This window comes from Notolepis coatsorum (genome assembly GCF_963971535.1).
Source record: "Notolepis coatsorum genome assembly, chromosome: 1".
Lineage (NCBI taxonomy): Eukaryota > Metazoa > Chordata > Actinopteri > Aulopiformes > Paralepididae > Notolepis > Notolepis coatsorum.
Window position 1 is genome coordinate 35,018,463 of NC_140165.1, and position 24,113 is coordinate 35,042,575.

A 24,113-nucleotide genomic window follows, 5' to 3' on the forward strand; every position below is an offset into this window, starting at 1 on the left:
CTTCCCCCTCCATCGAGTCTTTTAAATCGGAACTCAAAACCCACCTATACCGCCTGGCCTTCCCTGACTCACTTTGACTCTTGCCTTGCTTGTTGGCGTGTTGTTTTGTTTCCTTGTCTATCCGCTGGTTGTTTTTTCTGTTTATTCTATACTTTTCTTTGTTCTTAGCTATGTGAAGCACTTTGGTTGACAAGCGTCATGTCTAAATGTGCTATATAAATTTGATTGATTGATTGATTGATATACTACCACCTACTATGCTACTATGTATATACTACTATCTACTATACATACTGTGCTACTACCGGTATGTCTATACTATAGACATCTATTACATGTACTATGCTACTATGTACTATGCTAACATGTCTATACTATTATGCACTCAAGAGTGTAGCATTCAAGTTCTTCACTGCTGGATAAACAATGCCACTGACCCTTAGCTGCCAGAAGTGTACCCCTCCTGCTGAGTTGTTCTACACAATTTGTAAGTCGCTTTGGATAAAAAGCGTCAGCTAAACGACTAAATGTGGTCACGAACCCCTGGTCGGCATAGGGTGTTGAACTTCCACGTCAAACAATGTCTTGTTTTTTGTTTCGCCTTTCAGGCTATGTAACCTCATTAATATTGAAATAAAATAAAATTCAAGTATACATTATGCCCCCCCTCCCAAAAGAAAATTCTAAACACGATACTGAAGTCCTACATCTTCTCACAACTGGTCTACGGTGATAGAACTACGCCTCCTGTGTGTTCTGACCATGCAGGCTCTGTAGAGGTGCTTGGGGTCCTGGGTCAGCTTGTAGAGGGCCAGGAAGGTGTAGGCGTTCCCTGCCGCGCCGTGGCACAGGCCGTAGCCTTTGGTCACCAGGCCGTAGCGCCACACCACCTCCCCGCACAGCACCGCGTCGTTCAGGTACTGGGACACGCCGAACGCCTGAAGCCAAGACAACCAGGGTGGGGAAGAAGAGAGTAGCATGTTTAGGAAGGATATAATATTGTGGTCCAGAGTTTAAAAAAAAAGGTGCACTATGTAATAATTTGAAATTCAGAAGTGGAAGAAATGTCTATGGTAATATTTTCACAAGTGAATAAACGGTCCTCAAAGGAGAAATGGGGTTGTGGAAAACTGTGTGAAGCTAGAAAGTTTAAAGAAGTTACTTTTGCACTGTTGTTGTTTACAATGGCAGGGCCTGCAATATTGTTTACAAACACATTTAACATTCAAAGTATTACCATCTTCTAGGCTTACGTTTGGTTCACAGCACTTCTAAATAATAACTATTGATTAATAACTGTTATAAGTTATAACCTAGAATGAACTATGAATTACATGTATATTCAAATGTTTTGTATACTACTTGGCAGGCTCTGCCAATGTAAACAGATGTGTGTCCGTCCGTCCCCCCCCCCCCCCCCCAAACCGCATAGCACAGCTTTAACTAAATGGACATGATGACACCGACACCGCTTGCATTAGTGGTCGAATTCCCACCTGGGCCACACATCATGCACTTACCGTCTTCTCGTCTATCTACCGAAGATAGATACCAATTTCCTCTCTGTGCGTTCAGTAGAAAGCTATCCGGCTGCAAGCTGGCTTAGCTTAGCACAAATGAATGGAAGCAGATACGGACCGGGGTAGCCCAGCCAAAAACACCTCTCCCAAAAATCTTAAGCTAGCTGATCCATATCCGCTTCCATTCAGTTGTTCTAAGCTAGGCTAGCTTGCCTTGCAGCCAGATAGCCTTCTACTGAAGATGGTAAGCGCATTTCCCACAATGTTGGTGTGTTCCTTTAACCAAATGGTTCAGGTATCAATCTACAATATGATATGGAGAGAATTCCCATACGACAACAGGGAAGTATCCTCTGGGATCAAAGAAGGAGCATGTAATACACAATGCTGTTATCTTCTGTAATCGTGTGAGAAGGGAGACATCAGTCTTTGGGTATGGCTGTAATTACTCCTACTAGCTGGAAAAACTCCACTGGATGGCACTGCCATACAGCAAGAGAAAGAGAAGCTTATTCCTTATTTTTTTACTGCATACTGGAAGCCCTGTTACATACTACTGAGTAGAAGTACTTTGTTTTGATAATTAGTACTTTATAATTAGTTGATCATTCGTTTTGTCGTTTGTACTTTTACTACTTTATTTTGCAGAAATAGTTGTGTGTGTGTGTGTTGTCAAAAGGAATGGAAAAACGATGACGTCTCCACTGGTCTCAGCCCCTAAGTGTGGGCTAACGGATCTCCCGCTCCCTAGACATGGGCCACCGGAATCGCCAGACTATTCCCATTAACCAATCAGGAAGCATCTCCTGAACCCAGCCCACCTAAGGCAGAAGCACCGCCGACAGGCCAGGAAAGATCCCCTTCCCACCAATGACAGGGCAGCGTTGCACCACCACTGTGTACATCCTACTGAATCATGAAAACAGACCCTGCGGCCAGCGTACCTCAGGATGCGAGACAGGGAAGAGCCCAGAACACGAAGACATTTGGAAGAAGCATCAGGTACAGGTAGGAAGGGAAAGGTCACGCTCACCAGTAAATTAACCTACAACAACATTTTTAACAGCCATGCTATTTGCTGGATCTTAGAATATTTGATCGGCAGTCTAGTTATGAAGGTTTGATGGTAAAGGCTTGTTGCATCGTTACCGTTAAAAATGTTGTCAGAAACATATTTTAGGTTCAACTTAAGGTAGAAAAGAGAAGAATTACGAGCGTTCCGCGCATCTTGTACACGTGCATTTGATCAAGATCTCTCCACACACACATAGACGTGCATACGAGGTCTTACTAACTACGGTGATTGTGGCGGCAATTCTGAATGGCTCGTTTCAAGAGGGAGGGTTCTTGTCACAGGTGAACTGCAGAAAAGGCACAATGCACATATTTAACATTTTCTCAGTGTTGGGACAACCCCTCATCTGTAAAAACAATGCAACACACAGGAAAATGCAATTTTCACAATAGGGCCCCTTTAAATGTACTGGTCATAAGGCTATATTGACTTATCAGTGCAATATGTGAATTAACTTACAACACCCATTTTCACATCTCAACACATTATGATAAATGTCTCGGCCACATTGCAATCCACATGTAATGAACTTCTGTAAACTAACTTTCTTTGTCACAAACTCCTCCTTTATGGTTGCAAAATGATGCCATCATGTACCCGACTGCTATAAGTGACCTTATTCTGCACATTGTCCAGCAGTTGCTTTCCTTTGTGATTACGGATACCATTATCTTACTGGGGGCATGTGCTATAATGCGGGGCTCCATTTGATAGCGCTAGCCTCACTGCTGGACGCAGGGCGACAACAAGCTTCCGTGACCCTCCCTATGTGGACTAACAGCTACGTCTTCCAACCCGGCACTGTTGCAGTTTCATTCAGCTCTTGTGTTGAATTTAAAAGGCACAATGTAAATATAAATAAGTCAGTAGCCCCACCACTGAGAATAAATAAGAACGGATGTTTTCATTCTCTAGCCGAGTTCTTGCTGCGAGGACAAACGGGTAAATATGACAAATATTCGTGGCTGTAAAAGGTTTGTTTACGTTGTTAATGTATAAACACTGGAAATAGATCTATATGCCGATGTACAATGGGTTAATGAAATTCAAACCCTTGAAAAATGATCTACTAATCTAATCATTCACTTCCCAAGTAAGCTACACCATCATAGGCCAAAATAAATACATCACATATATGTTATTTTCGTATGTTTATCCCAAGCTTTCTCTAAATATTCTGCAAGTGCAAATACCCTGTGATCAAAAATCCATTTGGTCTTTCTGCATCACTCAATCACATTAACTCAAGATGTGAATATTATATGAACATTGATATGGTGAAAAATAAACCCACGGATCGGGGCTTTAAGTTTGGCGGAGTCACAACACGTACCTTATAGGCCTGCAGGAGCATGTAGACCACCCCAGGGGAGCCGTGGCACCAGTGGACCAGGAGGTCCCGATCGTCCCCTATGCAGGGGGGGTAGTTCCCGGTGGGGCACCTGATGCGGCAGACGTGGTCGACGCTGGGCTTCACCAGTCTGTGGACCCTCTCCTCTCCGGCCACCACGCCCGGCTGTGACGCGAGGGGGAGACACAGAGCAGAGGCTTGTGGGTCAGACATGCAGGTTATTACAGTGTCCAAACTAGGGCTAACCTCGACTAGTCGACTAATCCATCGAAAGGAGCCGTTTTAAATTTTTTATTTATCATTCTTTCCAAAAGCAAGATGTATCCATCAGTGGACCAATTGCATGCTTTTGCATAGGACAAGAAGCCTTCAGTCGACTCCTTCAGACATTAAGCACCCCCCACAGCCCAAATGGAATGATTTATTCCATCAACTATCGGCAAATTTTGGCCAATCAAAGTCCACTATACAAATCCTTAGTCGGGGACAGGCCTAGTCCAAACAGACTATGAGTTATTTGTGTTTGTAGCCGGCTGGGGACACACACACACAAAGAGATCAACAGTGGGAAAGGATTGTGTGTGTGTAATGAAAAATAACTCAATGTCATTATGTTACCGTGTTGCTGTGCAGAAATCTATTTCCGGTGGGCCACCACGGATAAGTCAATGTATGTGAAACACTGCAGTAGAATTGTAATGAGTTCCATTACTCCCTGCTCTTTTTAACTTCTGGTAAAAAGAAAATCGATCAATCAATATCTAGTCTTTTTAGGTTGGCCCCTCTTACCAGACTAATTGGTCACTGGAGTTTTTTTTTTTTTTTTAATATTTAAAAGAAATGTATTAAGTGAATTAGTCTTTGTTTTAAACAGGTTACTAGTTGTTACTGGGGAAATAATAAATCACCTTTCTGGTTTCTAGGGGTGAAAATGTGACAAATGCGTATCGTTGAGATGGAAAAAATTGATTGTGACATCAGTATATCCATCAGTACATACACTATTTCAAATATGCTTTGAACTTTAATGACCACATCCTTTTGCATGTCTGCAGAAAAACAATAATGTAGATTTAGATTAGTGGACTAAATATTACAAGGCGAAGCTGGGACCCCGTTTCAGAAATGGCGAGAGGCAAATAATTTTCTGATCCCGTTTGAACTATGCCACGAATTACACATATGATGTTTGTCAATTTAAAAGTTGCCTCTCTGTTGGGGTCTGACACGTGTGAATCAGTGGAGCGCTGCGGTGCCAAATCAAACAGGCAGCGCAGACTCGTCTTAACTGCACTTAAATGGGCAACTCCCCCAATTGATCTAGTGTTGTCCGAGTAAAGCAAACAGTTGTGATCAGAGGCTCAAGAAAAGAGGGCAGAGTTGAACCGTTGAACCATTGAACGTCCCCTTCACCTGCATGAGGTAGTAGTAGATGCCAGACAGGCCATGGGCAGCGCCAACGTACAGCTCCTGGTACCACTCGAACATCAGAGGACTCTGGTCCTGGAAGCGGAGCCTCCTGGCCTGACACTCGCCCGACGCTAGCACCGCCTCGCTGATCTGGGGAAGAAGAAAATTGTCATATTGATAACTCTGCACCCCACGCCATCTGTCACTGTCGGTATTAATCAATGAGGTCAATTCGAGGAAAGGTGAAATCGACGGGAGTGCAATGTTACCTAGTTGGGTGATGAGCACCAAATTAGAAGTGAAGCGAAATCGAGTCGATAAACAATTCCACCGACACGCTGTTCTGTCATTTACAAGCGGAACACATTTTCTGCCGCATAAAGTCTTTGCAAAGTCAATTTGAACCGCCGTTTTTTTTGCCGTTTAAATTGTTTACATGTGTTTTAGTTTCACTTTCATGTCGTGGCTAACTAACAACCTCCTCGTTTGATTGACAGTTGGTTGGACAGAAGGTTGGCTTGTTAAAATACCAGAGGGAAAGGTCCGTTGCCTTGCCCACACGTGTCTAGATCAATCGATGAAAAGTACAGTGATCTTGGCACACTCTTAAACAAACAACCAGAAATCGATGTCACTCCTGCACTCAAGGTGTGCTGGAAAAACATGTGATACACAACTAACTTTCGACCCAGTGTACTGTGATCTACTGTAATCACTGCTGCCACTTTTAGTGGTAAAAATTACACTATAACAATTCAAATCTTTATCACAAACGGTTCCAAAGATATTTAATGTTTTGGAAAACATGTGTAGTGTCTCGTGGGAGCGACACTCGGCTTTAGAGGGTTAATGACCACCCTGTATGTACTGTATCCTATTTTTTCAAGAAAACATTATTGAGGAGGTGAAGTAAAAATGCATCACTGTTTTTTTTTTTTTTTTTTTTAAAGAAAATTGCCTACAATGCAAGACAATAAATGAGGTGTTACAAAGCACAGTCCAATGTCTAATATTGTTTCCTATTGGTAGTATCACCCATAATAGCAAACGTAACACACAGTGAACTTGTTAATTGTAAGCATTTTACGGCTGCTATGGTGTGGTAATAATTCACTAATTCATTCAACTATTTATAGTTAAATGGTCATCTTAGGGACAATTGACAGCCCTTTTTCGTGTGTGTGGTTATGTAAGTGTGTGTGTGTACCTTATGTATTTGTGTGCGTGTATGTATGTATGTATGTATGTATGTATGTATGTATGTATGTATGTATGTATGTATGTATGTATGTATGTATGCATGCATGCATGCATGCATGTATGTATGTATGTATGTATGTATGTATGTATGTATGTATGTATGTATGTATGTATGTATGTATGTATGCATGTATGTATGTTGTATATGCGTGTGTGTATGTGACCGTGCTCTGCGGTTGTGTACGCAAGTCGGCCGCAGTTGTTTAAAAAAGGCTGTTTGTGTGTGACTTTGGTCATTGCATGGGGGCAGAATAAAATGTGCATGCGAATCAAGACGAGCGCTTTCGTTGGCCTCGGAGTTTCGAGCGACGCCCATAAATAACACACATGGCTCTGTTGATATTATTTGTTGAGACTCTCCGAAACAACAGCAATTGATCCATCGGATGTAATGAACGAGGTATCGGACTTTGTTAATCGTGTCAATGACTCTGCACGACGTTCTGCTTTCTTTATGGGTAAGTTGTTGACTACGGTAGTTGTTTATTTAGAATGTCTGTGTGTGGTATAGTCCTGTTGGACAGTGAAAAGTAGCGTTCAAATAACGTTACTGTCACTGCATTTAAACGGCATCACTCCATCCCGGAACCTACGATCCTTTGATCTAGTCCGAAACCTTGGTGTCCTCCTTGACCCCACCCTCTCATTTGACCCCCACGTCCGCTCCATCGTAAAAATATCATAGTTTCACCTCCGCAACATTGCAAAAATCCGTCACTGCCTCTCCCCCCCTGCTGCTGAATCCCTCATACACGCCTTCATCTCCTCCCGCCTGGACTATTGCAACTCCCTCCTCACTGGCATCACCTCCCGCTCCCTCCATAAACTGCAAATGGTCCAAGACTCAGCCGCCCGCCTCCTCACTAACACCCGGTCACGTGAACACATCACTCCTGTCCTCCACTCTCTCCACTGGCTCCCGATCAAACACTGCATAAACTTTAAAACACTACTCCTCACCTTCAAAGCCCTCCACAGCCTGGCCCCGCCCTACCTGACTGATCTCCTTCTTCCCTACCGCCCCACCCGTTCCCTCCGGTCCTCCTCCACTGCCTCCCTCACTGTCCCGACATCCAAACTCAAAAACTTTGGTGATCGGGCCTTCTCTCGCACTGCACCCCGACTCTGGAACTCCCTCAGTCAGTCCATCAGAGACTCCCCTACACTCTCCACTAGGGGTGGACGGTATAAACGGTATACGGTATAAACGGTATTAATTTGCTCTACGGTATGGATTTTGACTATACCGTGTAACCGGTAGAGCAGCTCTAAAATAGCAATGACGTCATGTAACCACAGCGCAACTATTTCAATCGCATTTGCCCCTAAAAATAGATAGAATTAGTCATAGATAATAGATATGTGCAAACTGGAAAAAGTTATTTAGGAGGCTTCGCGCAGTGGGCGTGTCAACACGCAATTGTCATTTCATAATAACCACATATCACCACGGCGCACAGCAAGTTTCAATTTCAGTTCCTGGCATTTTTAACCAGTGGAGAAAGGTAAGATATTTCCCTATCGTTTTTCTTATATGAATTATTCTATGTTAATAAAACATACCTGGTGATCAACTACAGTTTGCTGTAAACATTACGATATGTGTGTAGTGTTATGATAACGACGGCTGCAGCGGGAGGACGGCTGCAGCAGTGGATTTGCGAATAGCATGCAGCTGCAGAGCCGCAGAGCCAGGGGCTCTTTCAGGTCTGGTCACAGGCCCGTCAAACAGCGCCCCCCCACCCAACGGCTGAATTGCCAATGGCTGAATTGGAGTATTGCACTGTGCACTGATAAAAAAGAAGCAGTGAAGCTGGACCAGCACTCTCAGGTTCAAGTATTTAATGGCAGCCTGAAACAAACATGTTTCGGAATTTCTTATTCCTTCGTCAGTGTTATAGGCAAGATAAGAAATTCCGAAACATGTTTTATAGGCAAGCTATAACAGTGTTATAGGCAAGCTATAACACTGACGAAGGAATAAGAAATTCCGAAACATGTTTGTTTCAGGCTGCCATTAAATACTTGAACCTGAGAGTGCTGGTCCAGCTTCACTGCTTCTTTTTAATTAAATCAAAGGAAATGCGTTTGGGTCTGAAAGTGTGGCTGGTCTGCCGTTCTGCAGCTGGATACTATTGGTTTGTTTTGGCAAAATTCTTCTGCTCTGTGTGACAATAAATAAATGAATGATGATATGCAATTTAAAACCAAAACTAAGGCCTCAGTATGAGTTTAAGACGTGAACATGGTCATGTTTGTTGAATAAAAAAAATAAAGTAAAAAAATAAAAATAAAATAAATTTGATCGGATCGGGAAAGATCGGTATTGGTAGATACTCAAAATCACATGATCGGTAGCAAAAAAACGTGATCGGGACATCCCTAGCCCCAACCCTGGACACCTTAAAAACTGCTCTCAAAACACACCTCTTCACCAAGGCTTTTTCCCCATTAGTTAGTTCAGATTAGGTTCATTATCCCTTACCTGCCCTCATCCCCCCTTTCCCTAGCCCTCTTGATTGTAAAGCGACCTTGGATTTCCTGAAAGGCGCTATAGAAATTTGATTTATTATTATTATTATCATAACCTCTTTTTTCTTTTGATCCACTCCTCTTTTTCTATTTTTCTCCCATCCCAATTTCGCTGTGCCAATTCTCCCCTCCCCCGTCTTGAACGTTGCTCGCATATACACTGGCCGGTTGTAGGGAGGATAGAAGCCTTGCATCACGTGTCGTGTCCCCTCCGATACACGAGGAGGCAGCCCGTCACATATTTTCACCTGCCAGCGCGGACTCTCATTGGCGAGGTGTAACGTGTGGGAGGCTCATACTACCCCGGCCATTTCCTGTCTCTGCTGTGCAGGCGTCCCCCAACCGACCCGTCGGAGTCACTGTCCACAACATCCAGATTACCACCCATCGACTTCCACCCGCTGACTGCCAATTGAGTTAGTATGATGGCCGGCCCAAGCCGGAGGCAACGCCGACAGCCGGATTCGAACCTGGTGTCTCTTGCGTTGGTGACAGGCGCAATGTCCGCTGCGCCACCCAGCCGCCCCTCATTATCATAACCTCTTATAATTCCGCAATGATTTGTACTGTAGTCCTAAGAAAGAGGAGACCCAGGGCTTTCGATGGACGTTGACATTTCATAAAACTACACTACCCAGCTCACACCAGCCACAGACAAACAATTTGGAATTGTTCTGATGTGATTTTCGTGATATCTCTCGGGTCAAACAAACCTGAACGTTATTGTCATAAAATACAACGCATATTGTTTCTTTACCTTTCTGTGAACGTCTAGAAAAAAAACTAGACGTCCCACAGCTCATGTTAATGCTATTCAAGTGAGGGGAGTGGCTGGGCCGCTTGTAGGGGGCTATTGTTCCCGCCCAGCACAAACTGACACAGGTGTTAAATTGTAGCCTCTCTTTCTTTCTTTGTATCACATAATAATACGTTTTTAGATCCTTTTGTCTTTTTTTTCGATTTTAATATTCTATACAGTCTCACGGACCTCGGTGTATCACTGGGACTCATTCTGAGACTTCGAGATTGCAATGCCGGCTGAATCCTGCTAGGTGACAGTATCGCCTACCCTTTGAAACCTTATTTCACACTGTGCGTTACATTTTATATGGTCCGGGCGGAGAATTTGGACCCGGGCAAGTGAACCGCTTCATTCGAGCAACTTGGAACGTGTCCAGCACACTTGATGCATAGTTTGTCCCATTTCATGGTCAGGGACCCGATGGACATTTTGACGGATGCGTCTGTGCGCCGCACCCGCACATATTAACTTGTTCCATCACCCTTATTGTTTGTTTGTTTAGTTATTGTTTGTACACGTTTACATTCATGATGCACATACACAATTTCTATTTCACATAATTACACACGACACAGACTTGTGTACTGATACAATGCACCGAAATTCCGGCACCGAAAGTTTCTATGTAAACTGCGCGCAACGCATCCAATAAATGCGTCTTTAACATGCTTTATATCCTTATTTACTATATGCCGCGGTTAATCACTGAGTGATCTAATATGCATATTATTCAGAGCGAGAGGGGGGGATTGTGTTTCTGCCTATGTTATGTAGTTACTCTCCCTTGTCCCCGCTGTCGTCCACACTCAGCTGTGAGAGAATTGTTGAATAGATACACAAATGTTCTAGAATGTTTGATTATGACATCATACTGAGCTGGACCTGTACTTTGTGACGTTATGTTATTTCGGGCATTCATAACATTATTTCGCGCGACTGTACATTGTAACGTTAACACAGCCCAGCTGTCAACTGTACTTTGTAATGCTATGTTATTTCGGGCATTCATAACGTTATTTCGCGCGACTGTACATTGTAATGTTAACACAGCCCAGCTGTCTGTCTGTCGCGCGTCTACTGTGCAAGCGAGCACATTCAGCTGGGGACTAGAAAGGTGCGCTCAGTAGAGCATTGATGTCCGCTGCGCAGCCAGAGAAAAGATGGAATTAATGTACTGTATGCATTCAGAAGTGCTGAATAAATGTTTTATGGACCCATAATAGTGATTATTTATTATTTAAGTAAAGTTTTGCCATAATCATATATTTTTCCATAATCATAATGTTCCACAACATTGGTAAAAAAAAATTCTATTCTATGAATCATTTTCGGCCTGTCGGCTTCCGGCCAACTGTTTTCTATTTTCGGTATCGGTTTCGGCCAAGAATTTCCCATTTGGTGCATCCCTATTCTTTATTATCTGACTTACATGGTTTTACAAGTTTGAGTGCATGCATCTCGTTCATTTGTTTGTTTCTTCAACTCTGCAGCCAGCCGTCCTCGCTCTGGGCAAACAGAGCAGCTGCGACTGGTCCACCCTAAATAGCCGGATGGGGGTGGTGGACCAAACCATGTCACAGGAGATGTCGGGGGGGGGGGGGGTTGTAATTTATGTATTGTAATTTAGTTTTGTTATATGCATTTCCTTATTAATTAAGATTATTGGTTGTTCAGTTTGGTAGTTATGTTGTATGTTGTGTGTTTAATGTTTATTAGATTAATCAGAATTGTAAGATATTATTTAGTCAAATATTTTTTTTTTGATCCACTTTTTCTCCCATTTTTATATATTTTCTCCCATCCCAATTTCGTATCATCCAATTCAACCCTCCCCTGTCACGAACGCTGTTTCTTGCCTCCCACAAGCCGGCTGCAATGTGGACTAAGTCATACATAGCACAAGTCCCCTCCGGTACTTGAGGTAACAGCAGTCGCATCTTTTCACCTGCGCAGCTCGATCTCTCAGTGTCGAGGAGTAACGCGTGGGAGGCTCACGCTGCCCCCGACACTTCCTGATTCTACTGCGCAGGCGCACCAACCGACTTGTAGGAGTCGCTTGTTCACAACGTTCGATCCCCACCCTTCAGTTTTCCCTCCCCGTAATACGGCCAATGTGTATTACTGCGGACGACCAGCTAAACTGAAAACAATGTGGAGAGCTGGATTCGAACACGCGAATCCTAGCGTCTCCACACTGGTGGCGAGTGCCTTGCCCACTACACCACCTAGCCGCCTTATTTAGTCAAATATTAATGATCAATTAGCCCACTTAGATTAATGTATCTGGACAGGGCCTATATATAATTTGAGTTCTCATTTGTCATGGTCTTCCGTTCTGTTCAGGTCTGTTTTTGTCCTGCTATATTATTTGGACCATTTATGTTATATTTAAATTATGTATTTGCATGGGTAAATAAAACCCTTATTATTTGGCTGTTTTTGAAATGGGTAAAATAAAACCCTTATTTTTTGCCAAACCCACTGTGTCCTCCTTGTCTGGCTGCTTGGTCCCTTACAGACATCAATACTAGAAATCGCGATCAGACAATTGGAATATTCATTTTGGAATACCTCCTAGCAAAGGTAAGGAAGGACTATATGACGTCAATCCTACTTTGATCCTACAATGATTTCACATCGATCGCAACAATCATAACGTATGCCGTTGCTGACGATCAGAGCATCACAAAACGACCCCCCCCCCCTTTGATGCCTTCATGATGAAACATAATACCTATTATAAACCTTTGATTTGGAAATAGTATCGTGTCCAGGCGAGCAACGCAAACGACTTTCGCAAAATGCACATAGCGCTCCATAACTCAGCTTCCAGGAATTAGCCAGGATCACTCTGAAATAGGGGTGCACGATATAGATTTTTTGACCCCGATATCGATAACTTTCTGCTCCTCAAGGTCGATACCGATAATATATATATATATTTATTGTATTATAAAAGGTTTTAATGTATATTCCTGTAGTTTTGACCTAACCAGATTTATCATGACATGAGCGTTACTACTATGAACAAAACAAAGCCAAGAGAACAGTTTTGACTCTTCAAATAAAGTGACTTTATTTTTCCAAATAAATATAATTTGAGTCAATCACAAAATTCACAATCCATCAATGTCATTAACAATGTGTTTCCCTGAACAATGAGTGAACTAAAAACTAGGGATGCGCCGATCGATCGGCCAGCGATCGGTATCGGCCGATATTCAGTATAAATATGAGATCGGTGAATTCCGATAGTGCTTTATTTTCGCCGATCATGAAAACCGATCGAAAAACATGATCCAATTCTTAACGGAGTGCTCTCTCAGGCACACAGAGCTGCAGCGCACTGCCCCTCCCCCTCCTCCTCCCAGACCCGTGTCAACAGAGGCTCCGGCAATAGTCTGCTCTAGTCTAGTGCATGGGACCTCTGTGAGCTAACGTTAGCTACCTAGCTAACGTTACTGTTTAAACTAAATGACCCAGTCAACTATTCACTTTTAGTTTAATACATGAGGCATTGTCTAACGTTATCTAGCCGGCTAGCTCATGATAGCTCCTGATATCAACAAATGCGCCAGCAATAGTCTAGTAGTGCATGATACCTCCATTAGCTCGGTAGCTCACGTTAGCTTGTCTTAACGTTATCTAGCCGGATAGCAGTAGCTACAGATAGCTCCTGATATCAATGTCTTATAACATTGATTCAATGCGTATTCGAGCCCCTGGCTTGCATTGTAGTCACGAAAGGGGCTAGCTGAGGGCATGCTGAATGTGATTTGACCAAAGCAGAGTATACCAATAGGGTCCAGCTGCAGCGCCGGAGAATCCTGGCTACAGCTGGAGGCTACTTGAGTATACACAGACAGTGGAGCTGTTTGCAGATAGCGAGCATTTAGACTGCGTGGTGGCGATGTCTCGCAGATAATACAACTACAAGTATGATTATATAATATATATATTTTATAAAAATATATACGTATATATATATATATATATATATATATATTTAAAAAATGTTTTTTTTATAAAACCAAAAACAACCGGTATCGGCTGATATGGCTCATAGACGATTGGTGATCGGTATCTGTGGCAAAAAACGTGATCGGGGCATCCCTACTAAAAACCAACAGGTATTGTGCTTTGTCAGCAGATAAAACATTTGACGCTATAGGAGAGGAGACTGTTGTGGTCTTGGTGCATGAAACAACTATTACTTGGCATTTATAGGACAGCACGCCTAAAAAAGAATTAAATAAACCAAACAAATCTCGTTCAAACATCTTTAATTTTGCAAACGCCTCGTCAATAGGTACAAGCCGCGCCGGTTCCTTTGCAGCTGGCTTTGGATTCGCAGCAGCTTAGCCTTTAGCTGCTCGCGTGTCGTCGGATTTTAATACACCATCGTAGCGGTGGTGATGTTTCAGGTGACTTATTAGGTTGGATGTGTTATAGCTTGTTGCCCCTTTCCCTCCTCGTGGAACTTCTGCATTTGTTACAAATAGCAAGCGAACTGTTTTCCTCTGAAACTTTGAAAACGTCCCACACTACCGACGACGCCATGTTTGTTTACCATCTGTGCTGCTTCTGAAAGTTAGGTGGCTATGTCACAGCCAGGCATGAGAAAGGGAGCGCTGGATTTGTGAAAAACTCCCTCTTCCTAAACCACACACCATCAGTCGTACCACAGTACTGGCAAAACGAGAGGAGCCTAGAGCAAAAAACAAACGCCCTTCATCCCAATCCACCCACACCGGATTTCTTTTAACCAAAACATTTATTATATATTATCGGAGCCATCAATAATGTTATCGGGTTTATCGGGATGACGTCATAATTGCTGATATCGGCCCGATAATTATCGTGCATCCCTGCTCTGACTGAAACTATACAATAATCACCACGGGATAACACACGAACGTATACATGAAGAAATGTACTATTTTTTTTACATATTGGACTACAAATAGTGTGTCAAATGAACCGGACTATTTTCTCCATAGCTATAATATAGAATATACAATAAATCTGCAAAGATCGTGAAATGTCGTGAAAATAGGCAATGGAAAGCTGGCCCTAGAGAGCAGAGATTCCAATTAGCATATCTTCTTCAAAAGATCACAATATGTAAAAATCTGGAAAATGACAATGGAGATATGTGGCCACAATCACTGGTCGCGGTCACATATGTGTATATCCATGTATGCATATATGTACTGCATATATGAATGTATGCATGTATATACGTGTGTATTAGGGGTGTAACGGTACGCGAATACGTACTGTACCGCCTCAATGTGGTCCTCCGGTACAGTACGTGCTGTGCACTGAACGATTGCAACGGTACGGAACCTTTTTTTGCGGATCTTAAATCCCCCTGGCCCTAATATAACGTGCACAACTAACCGGATGTTGTTTGTTCATCCCACACAGCGCGCAGCTATACTGAACGAGAGCTGTAATTCAGCATAGCATACCGTAATTCCTCTAATAGTAACCGGTATTCAATTAAAAACCGGGTCTCTATTAATGACCGGGTGCACTGTTGAGCTAAGCAATTATAAGCCGGCCTCCTAATACAAGCCGGGTTTCATGTATATTAGAGTTATTGTTGTATGCTGGCCTGGCTGTGCAGTAAATACCATATAATGGTATGGTGTTAATGTTTACCAAGAGAGTAAGCCTACCTCAGAATTGTATAAAACGAAGTTATTATTATTATTATTATTATTATACCAGTATTGTGATTGCACTATTTTACTTTATTTAACTTTTTTTGACCACCTGTAATTGCACTGTTTACTACCGTATTTCATACAGTACTTGCTTGGTTTCAATAAATGAACCCAGTCCATTTTACTGGGTTCAAACTGACACAAAATGTTGATTTATTCATTATGATCTGTTTGAAAATTAGAAATATAGGCCTCTCTCTTATACATGCCTCCTCCTAATACAAGCCTGGTATCCGCTACAGTTGAAACAAATACAAGCCGGGGTTACTATTAGAGGAATTACGGTATTAGCCTTAGTATGGCGAGTCAATACTAACTGACAAGCCAGAGCCATGTCATTGTTCAACTTTATTGCAAACTTTATCACGCATTTGAAACGGCATCACCCGAATGTGAATATCACTGGTACACGGAAGAAACAGATCCTAGTGCAAACCCAGCTCCCCGTGGCATTCAAGCAGCATCTCGCTATTAATTCAGACCGGGCCAAAGCAATAACAAACGCCATAGGTGTTTTTATAGCAGCAGATCTGCGACCATACTCCGTTGTTGAGAACACTGGGTTTAAGCACATGTTAAAAGTAATATAGCCCCGCTACCTAGTTCCCTCTCGTCCGTATTTCAGCCAGCAAGTCATACCAGCTCTGTATAAACAAGCCCCTTTCGTGACTGATGCAAGCCCTGCCCCTGTATTCAAGCATCACAGTCATGAAAGGGGCTATGTATAAACAAGCACACGCTACAGTTGTCCACGACTTATCCTCCAAGGCACTGCTATATAATAATCTTCATGAAGTGTTATTAGTAGGTTACAGCAGTAAGCATTAGTTTGCTCAGTAAATGATGGCCAATTCGTTTTATATTGTTTAATACAGTTAAATAAATAGATAAATGAAGCAATTTTTTTTAATTCCCCCCCCCCCCCGTACCGAAAATAATACCGAACCGTGACTTCAAAACAGAGGTACGTACCAAACCGTGGATTTTGTGTACCGTTACACCCCTAGTGTGTATGTATATGTACTGTATATATGAATGTATGTATATATGTATGCATATGTGTATGCATGTACTGTATATGAATGTATGTATACATGTACTGTATGTGTGTATGTATACTATATGTATGTATGCATGCATATGTGTGTATGAATATATGTGTATGTATGTACTGTATATGAATGTATGTATATATGCATGTATATGTATATATGTGTATGTATATGTGTATGTATGTACTGTATATGAATGTATGTATACCGGTATATATGCATGTATATGTGTGTATGTATATATATGTGTGTATGTATGTACTATATATATGAATGTATGTATATATGTATGTATGCCTGTATATATATATATAGGGTCTGTGTTCCACTGGACTGACCTGTTGGATGTACTGCAGCGGGATCCTGTCCTGGCCCAGCTGTTGGTTGATGAAGAGCAGGGAGTAGAGGTATCCCACCCTGCCGTACAGCAGCTCATCAGGCAGGCCCCCCGGACCCTGCACCACCGTCTGGTGGAGCTGCAGCAGTCTGGGGACACGGGACAGGCGGCAGATGCAAAGTCAGAATCATGAATGATGATGATGATGACACTGTGTTCCGGGACCAGCCGCACAAAGTCAAATATATATCTGGCATCATATTAAAAGAGGCCATTCTTTATTTTTCTCACCCTACTTTCATGGAGTTTCAGCCTGTTTACTAATAAACATATTATTTACATTATCCCTGATAATTTTCTTGCGCATAGCATATCTCTTTTTAAGATTCATTTTTTACATTTTTAAAATGTTTTATTTGAACGTAGCGGTGATGAACCATAGAATTATGAAGAAGAAAAACTACCCAAAATTATCTCCTGATTGTGCCAACGAATTGGTCACACCTTGTGACACATGCTCTCTCGCTCTGTGCGCATGTTACTTCCTTGTGTATGTTCATGAATTCACTGCTTTCCGTAGAACCGTTTTGGTCCAATGCGCACAAATCGAGTTCTACCAATTTGTTAGCGTGACCAGGAGATAAATTTAATGTAGCCTCATCACTATACCACTGTGGTCCTTTTAGTGAATATAACCTTCTTTTTTTCCCCCAAGATACTTACGTATCTCTTTCTCCAGTATTGTGGTTGGCTTCAAAATGCATGAATCTGCACTCCAAATAAACCTAAAGCAGCTTGTCCAATCGCACTTTGTCATCCGAGGCTCTTGGCACAGTTACCTTGGCAACGACCTGTAAAAACTGCGCATGGCAGTGATATGGAAAGGTTGACTGGTAGGTTCTGGATAGATAGCGTCAACAAATATACATCCATGAGAGCGTCTTGGTGGCTCACCAAGCTAAGGCGCCCACCACGTGAATCACAACACGCCGGGTAGGAGAACGACTTATGACCTTTGCTGCAATGAAATGTGTCCTATAATTCTTTACTGTACTAATTAGGCAGAATGGCCAAAAAATTATGTATATCTTAAAAATAAGTCATTCACATAAACCACTTCAGAATGTGATGCATTCGACAAACTCTGTACCCACCTCCAATGTCATCTCGATTACTATGAACAGATGTTACGTAGCTGAATAGCTTTGTTAACTGTGTGCTGGTTGGACTAGCTCCCACAGCCTTGCTACCCCTCATTACCCCTACTTATGGCAACTTCGTAATAGGAATGGGCATGGTTATTAGAATATTTGACTATTCTAAATTATGTAGGTATTAGACTATAGCGGATGATTTTGTATGCGTCAACTGCACTGATTCAGCCTACTGATTTTGAGCCTTCCCCCCTTCTATGTTATTTTTTTTTAATAATAATAAATATATATATATATATATATATATATATATATTATATATATATATTATGTATTTGACTAATAAATGGAAAACACAATTATCACTATTTGTTTAGTGAAGGCGAGGCCCTTATGAATGCGCTGCACATTTTCTTGGGGGGTAGTTTGGTTAACCAATGAATGATATTAATATCAGATTAATGAACATTAGTACCACCTTACTTACTACTACCACTACCACCACGACTAGTACTACTACCACCACCACTAGTACTAATACTACCACCACCACTACTAATACCAGCACCACCACTACTACCACCACCACCACCACTACTACCACCACCACCACCACTACTACCACCACTACTAATACTACCCCCACCACTACTACTACCACCACTACTACTACCACCACCACCACTAATACTACCACCACCACCACTAATACTACCACCACCACTAATACTACCACCACCACTACTACTACTACCACCACTATTGCTGCTGCTACTACCACTACAACCACCACCACTACTAATACTACCACCACCACTACTACTACAACCACCACCACTAATACCACTACCAATACTACCACCACCACTACTACTACAACCACCACCACTATTACCACTAATACCACTACCAATACTACCACCATCACTACTACTACCACCACTACCACTAATACTACTACCACTAACAGTAATCCAGAACTCTTTTATTGCACTGTAAACAATTTTTATTTTATAGTATGTCTGCACTTTATGTGCTCATTTCATCATTCATGTATTTTCTATTCTACTAAAATTGAATCAAACCATAAACAAGATGGCCTGTTGGGATGTTAGATCCTAATGTGAAAAACTGTGATTTTATATGTCTGCTCATTTTACCCTTGCTATTATTTTATTTATTTTTACTTTTATCTCTACGCCCCACTATCCGCTGGGTGCATACTCTGACCTTTATCATGTTTTGTAACAGATTACAGAAGCCTATTGGAACGTTGAGGTTCTGATATGATTTGATTAATACCGGTATATCTGCATTATTTTATCCCACTTTATGCTTTGCTCTTGCTGCTTGTTTTACACAGATTTTATGTCTTATTTCTTACTGATGTAAAGCACTTTGAACTGCAATCCCCTGTATGAAAGATTCTATACAAATAAAGTTATTATCATTACTAATACCACCACTACTACTACTACTAATATCACTACTAGCCACCATCCATTGAGGTCTGACCTGCTGAGACACTCATCAGCCTCCTGGCCCCTCTGCAGGCGGTAGTAGACCACGGTGGCCACCGCCAGGGGTCCCGCGTCTCCACACAGGAATGTGACATCATGGCGCCTGGTCAGGCACCTAAGGCTGCGGCCCACATACTCCTGAGCCTTCAGCAGGAAGGTGGGTTCCCCAAAGATACCGTGGAGGTGGAGGTAGAGCAGGGCGATGCCTGGGAGGGGGGGAAGAGACGACACAGGCCTGGCTTAGACACGACACATGAAAAGACCTGGGTCCAGAATTTTAATAAGCAAGGAAAGTGTATATGTAATTTTATTAAATGTACACAATATTTGCAGACACTTATGTCAATGCTGGAGACACCATCGTGTCATCATCACTGGAGCTAAGTCCATCATTGTTTGATGTCTTGTCAGCTAGCTTACAGGTCTTGCAATATCTTTTGACTTTGATATATTGTACTCGTCTTTGAGACCCTGAAGATGACAAATGCTGACGTATGACATTAGTCAATAAAAACGAATTCTGCCACTAGGGCCCGGAGTGTGTGACTCAATCTCTTTTGATACATTGTAGCCCATATATTAGCCTGTATATTCTTAACTTTAAGCTACAGCTGTGCTGCTTCAGTGATTGCACTAGGCTTGGCGCAGTAGTCAGTGGTACCGGTATTCAGGCATCCATCGAGTACATTACTTACAGAAATAAAACCCACTTAGCTCATTTTCCCATATCAGTGTCCCTCTAGTTTGTAAAATACTAAGCGTGTTATCAACACTTAGTCAGACAACATTATGTACTGAAAGTGTCTGCACCGGTCTGCACGGACAGAGCTATTGTAAGTCTGTGCAACAGATTCGCAGTAGAGTAGCTTTCACTTTCAGGAGTAGTTTTAACTTCACAACGTGAAGAAAAAGAAACATCTAGAGATGAGATGACAAAACAGGTTACACAACGATGGGAGGGGGAGTTGGTCGTCTTTCTAATTTAAACCATGCAGCAGCGAAAGCTTGACTGGAAAGAAGCTCAGAGGACCAGTCCAGACTATTTCATACCTCATTTGCAATTGCACCTTACCTCAAAGTTTTGTACCTCATTTTCTGCATTGTACCTCACTGTTTACAAATGTTTTACTTACTGTACTTAGACTGTACCTAGGTTGTACTTTAGATTGTATATTGTATATTCCTCTTTACTTACTTTTTTTTTTTTACTGTATGAAGCACTCTCAGGGGCTCATACAGAACCAAGCATTTCACCATAAAGTACATGTATTTTATTGTGATATTTAATAAACAAACTTGAAAACAGATGTAGACAGACACACGGGATCAATGTAGCCGCATAACGTTAAAGATCAAAGTAAGCGCTCTACAGATATTGAGTATCATATTGTAAAATGTTCAGTGTCACCAATTGTCGTGAGTTTATTAATCGTGGGAAATTCCACATCACCGCATCAACCCTAGGTTGCACTGTGGTACAAAACACCAGATAATGTTGGCTAAACCCTTTGCAAGCTTTGTGACTAAGCCAATGTAAGCTAGGTAAACAGAAACAGGAAGAGGTGTCTCCAAAAGTACATTGCATTTAATGATTTAAAATATTACATTTATTCTTAAAGGAACATGCCAACATTATGGGAAATGCGCTTACCATCTTCTCCAGAGTCAGACAAGAAGATAGATACCAATTTCCTCTCTGTGAATTCAGTAGAAAGCTATCCGGCTGCAAGCTAGTCTAGTTGTTGGCCAAAAACACCTTTCCCAGAGTTTTAAGCTAGGTTAGTGGTCCGCAAACATTTCCATTACCGGTAATTTATCCTAAACTAGGTTATCTTGCCAAATTGATATCTATCCTATTGTCTGACTCTGGAGAAGACGGTAAGCACATTTCCCATAATGTTGGTGTGTTCCTTTAAGACATATGTACTTTCATTGCATATCGGATGCAGTTAATTATTTTACTGGGATTGTTTAATGGATTTGTGTTGGTACAATGGAGGCAAATAGATTTGCCAGGAGGAGAAAAAAACACAAACACAAGTCCCTGTTGTCCTGAACTTCCAGGGAGACCAAAGTAAATCTTAAGAGCCTGCATGGGAACGATGATCAATTTCAAGTTACAGACACGTGTGTGTTAGTCACATGGGGTGTTACACTATGCAATTCAGATACAAGTTTCACGTACGTTCCATGTAAAAAGTTGTGCGTGTATTAGGGGTGTAAAGGTACACGTATCCGTACCGAACCGTTTCAGTGTGTACCGTACCGTACCAAACGGCTGTGTAGTGTACCGAACGAATACAACGGTATGTTAACCACTAACGACCGCCCACCGGGGGCTATTTTTTTCACAATCTAATATATGGTAATTATTATTATAAAAAAAAAATTACAAGTCGCAGTAGAATAGCTTTCACTTTCACTTTTAGGAGTAGTTTTAACTTCACAACGTGAAAGGAGAAAAAGAAACCTCTAGAGATGAGATGACAAAACAGGTTACACAACGATGGGAGGGGGAGTTGGTCATCTATCTTTCTAATTTAAACCATGCAGCAGCGAAAGCTTGACTGGAAAGAAGCTCAGAGGACCAGTCCAGACTATTTCATACCTCATTTGCAATTGCACCTTACCTCAAAGTTTTGTACCTCATTTTCTGCATTGTACCTCACTGTTTACAAATTTTTTACTTACTGTACTTAGACTGTACCTAGGTTGTACTTTAGATTGTATATTCCTCTTTACTTACTTTTTTTTTTTACTGTATGAAGCACTCTCAAGGGCTCATACAGAACCAAGCATTTCACCATAAAGTACATGTATTTTATTGTGATATTTAATAAACATACTTGAAAACAGATGTAGACAGACACACGGGATCAATGTAGCCGCATAACGTTAAAGATCAAAGTAAGCGCTCTACAGATATTGAGTATCATATTGTAAAATGTTCAGTGTCACCAATTGTCGTGAGTTTATTAATCGTGGGAAATTCCACATCACCGCATCAACCCTAGGTTGCACTGTGGTACAAAACACCAGATAATGTTGGCTAAACCCTTTGCAAGCTTTGTGACTAAGCCAATGTAAGCTAGGTAAACAGACAAACAGGAAGAGGTGTCTCCAAAAGTACATTGCATTTAATGATTTAAAAGATTACATTTATTCTTAAAGGAACATGCCAACATTATGGGAAATGCGCTTACCATCTTCTCCAGAGTCAGACAAGAAGATAGATACCAATTTCCTCTCTGTGAATTCAGTAGAAAGCTATCCGGCTGCAAGCTAGTCTAGTTGTTGGCCAAAAACGCCTTTCCCAGAGTTTTAAGCTAGGTTAGTGGTCCGCAAACATTTCCATTACCGGTAATTTATCCTAAACTAGGTTATCTTGCCAAATTGATATCTATCCTATTGTCTGACTCTGGAGAAGACGGTAAGCACATTTCCCATAATGTTGGTGTGTTCCTTTAAGACATATGTACTTTCATTGCATATCGGATGCAGTTATTTATTTTACTGGGATTGTTTAATGGATTTGTGTTGGTACAATGGAGGCAAATAGATTTGCCAGGAGGAGAAAAAAACACAAACACAAGTCCCTGTTGTCCTGAACTTCCAGGGAGACCAAAGTAAATCTTAAGAGCCTGCATGGGAACGATGATCAATTTCAAGTTACAGACACGTGTGTGTTAGTCACATGGGGTGTTACACTATGCAATTCAGATACAAGTTTCACGTACGTTCCATGTAAAAAGTTGTGCGTGTATTAGGGGTGTAAAGGTACACGTATCCGTACCGAACCGTTTCAGTGTGTACCGTACCGTACCAAACGGCTGTGTAGTGTACCGAACGAATACAACGGTATGTTAACCACTAACGACCGCCCACCGGGGGCTATTTTTTTCACAATCTAATATATGGTAATTATTATTATAAAAAAAAATTACAAGTCGATTATTCATTTCAATATAGAATATTCGTTGACAGCCTTACAAGTACAATTAGTTACTGCACACTACATCACCCCTGAGTGGAACATGGAAAGCCAAACTTTCCCCCACTGTACCGAAAACCCGTACCGAACCTTGACTTCAAAACCGAGGTACGTACCGTACCGTGGTTTTTGTGTACCGTTACACCCCTAGTGTGTATCACGACCGCATTATTACATAAGTCCAGCTACCAAAAACAACAGCTGGATCATGTGTAGGCCGTATAATGTAGAATAATGAGACGTTATCAGCAGAGCATCTCTACAGTCTCTCCCCCACCTGTCCATCCGGTGTAGGTGGTGCAGTCTCTGGGGTCAGCGGAGCGCAGGCCGTTCTCCATCACCGCCAGGAGCTCACTGATCTTACTGCTGAGCTGCTG

The 24,113-nt window shown here is 41.8% G+C and overlaps 1 protein-coding gene across 2 annotated transcripts in view; it reads right to left on the reverse strand.

Annotated features, from left to right (window-relative positions):
• Nucleotides 1-24,113, reverse strand: part of lancl1 (LanC antibiotic synthetase component C-like 1 (bacterial)) — a 43,105-nt gene that overhangs the window by 17,978 nt on the left and 1,014 nt on the right. For both annotated transcript variants that reach the window (XR_014619803.1, XM_084316686.1), the window contains exons 3-8: nucleotides 24,014-24,113; nucleotides 19,741-19,951; nucleotides 17,073-17,220; nucleotides 5,360-5,506; nucleotides 3,929-4,111; nucleotides 762-938 (exon numbers count right to left, since the gene is read on the reverse strand). The exon at nucleotides 24,014-24,113 is cut by the window's right edge and continues 18 nt beyond it. Coding sequence is in view for 1 of the 2 variants with exons in the window: in XM_084316686.1 (XP_084172812.1) it covers nucleotides 762-938; nucleotides 3,929-4,111; nucleotides 5,360-5,506; nucleotides 17,073-17,220; nucleotides 19,741-19,951; nucleotides 24,014-24,113 (966 nt within the window). In the remaining variant the exon portion in view is untranslated. The remainder of the gene's footprint in view (nucleotides 1-761; nucleotides 939-3,928; nucleotides 4,112-5,359; nucleotides 5,507-17,072; nucleotides 17,221-19,740; nucleotides 19,952-24,013) is intronic.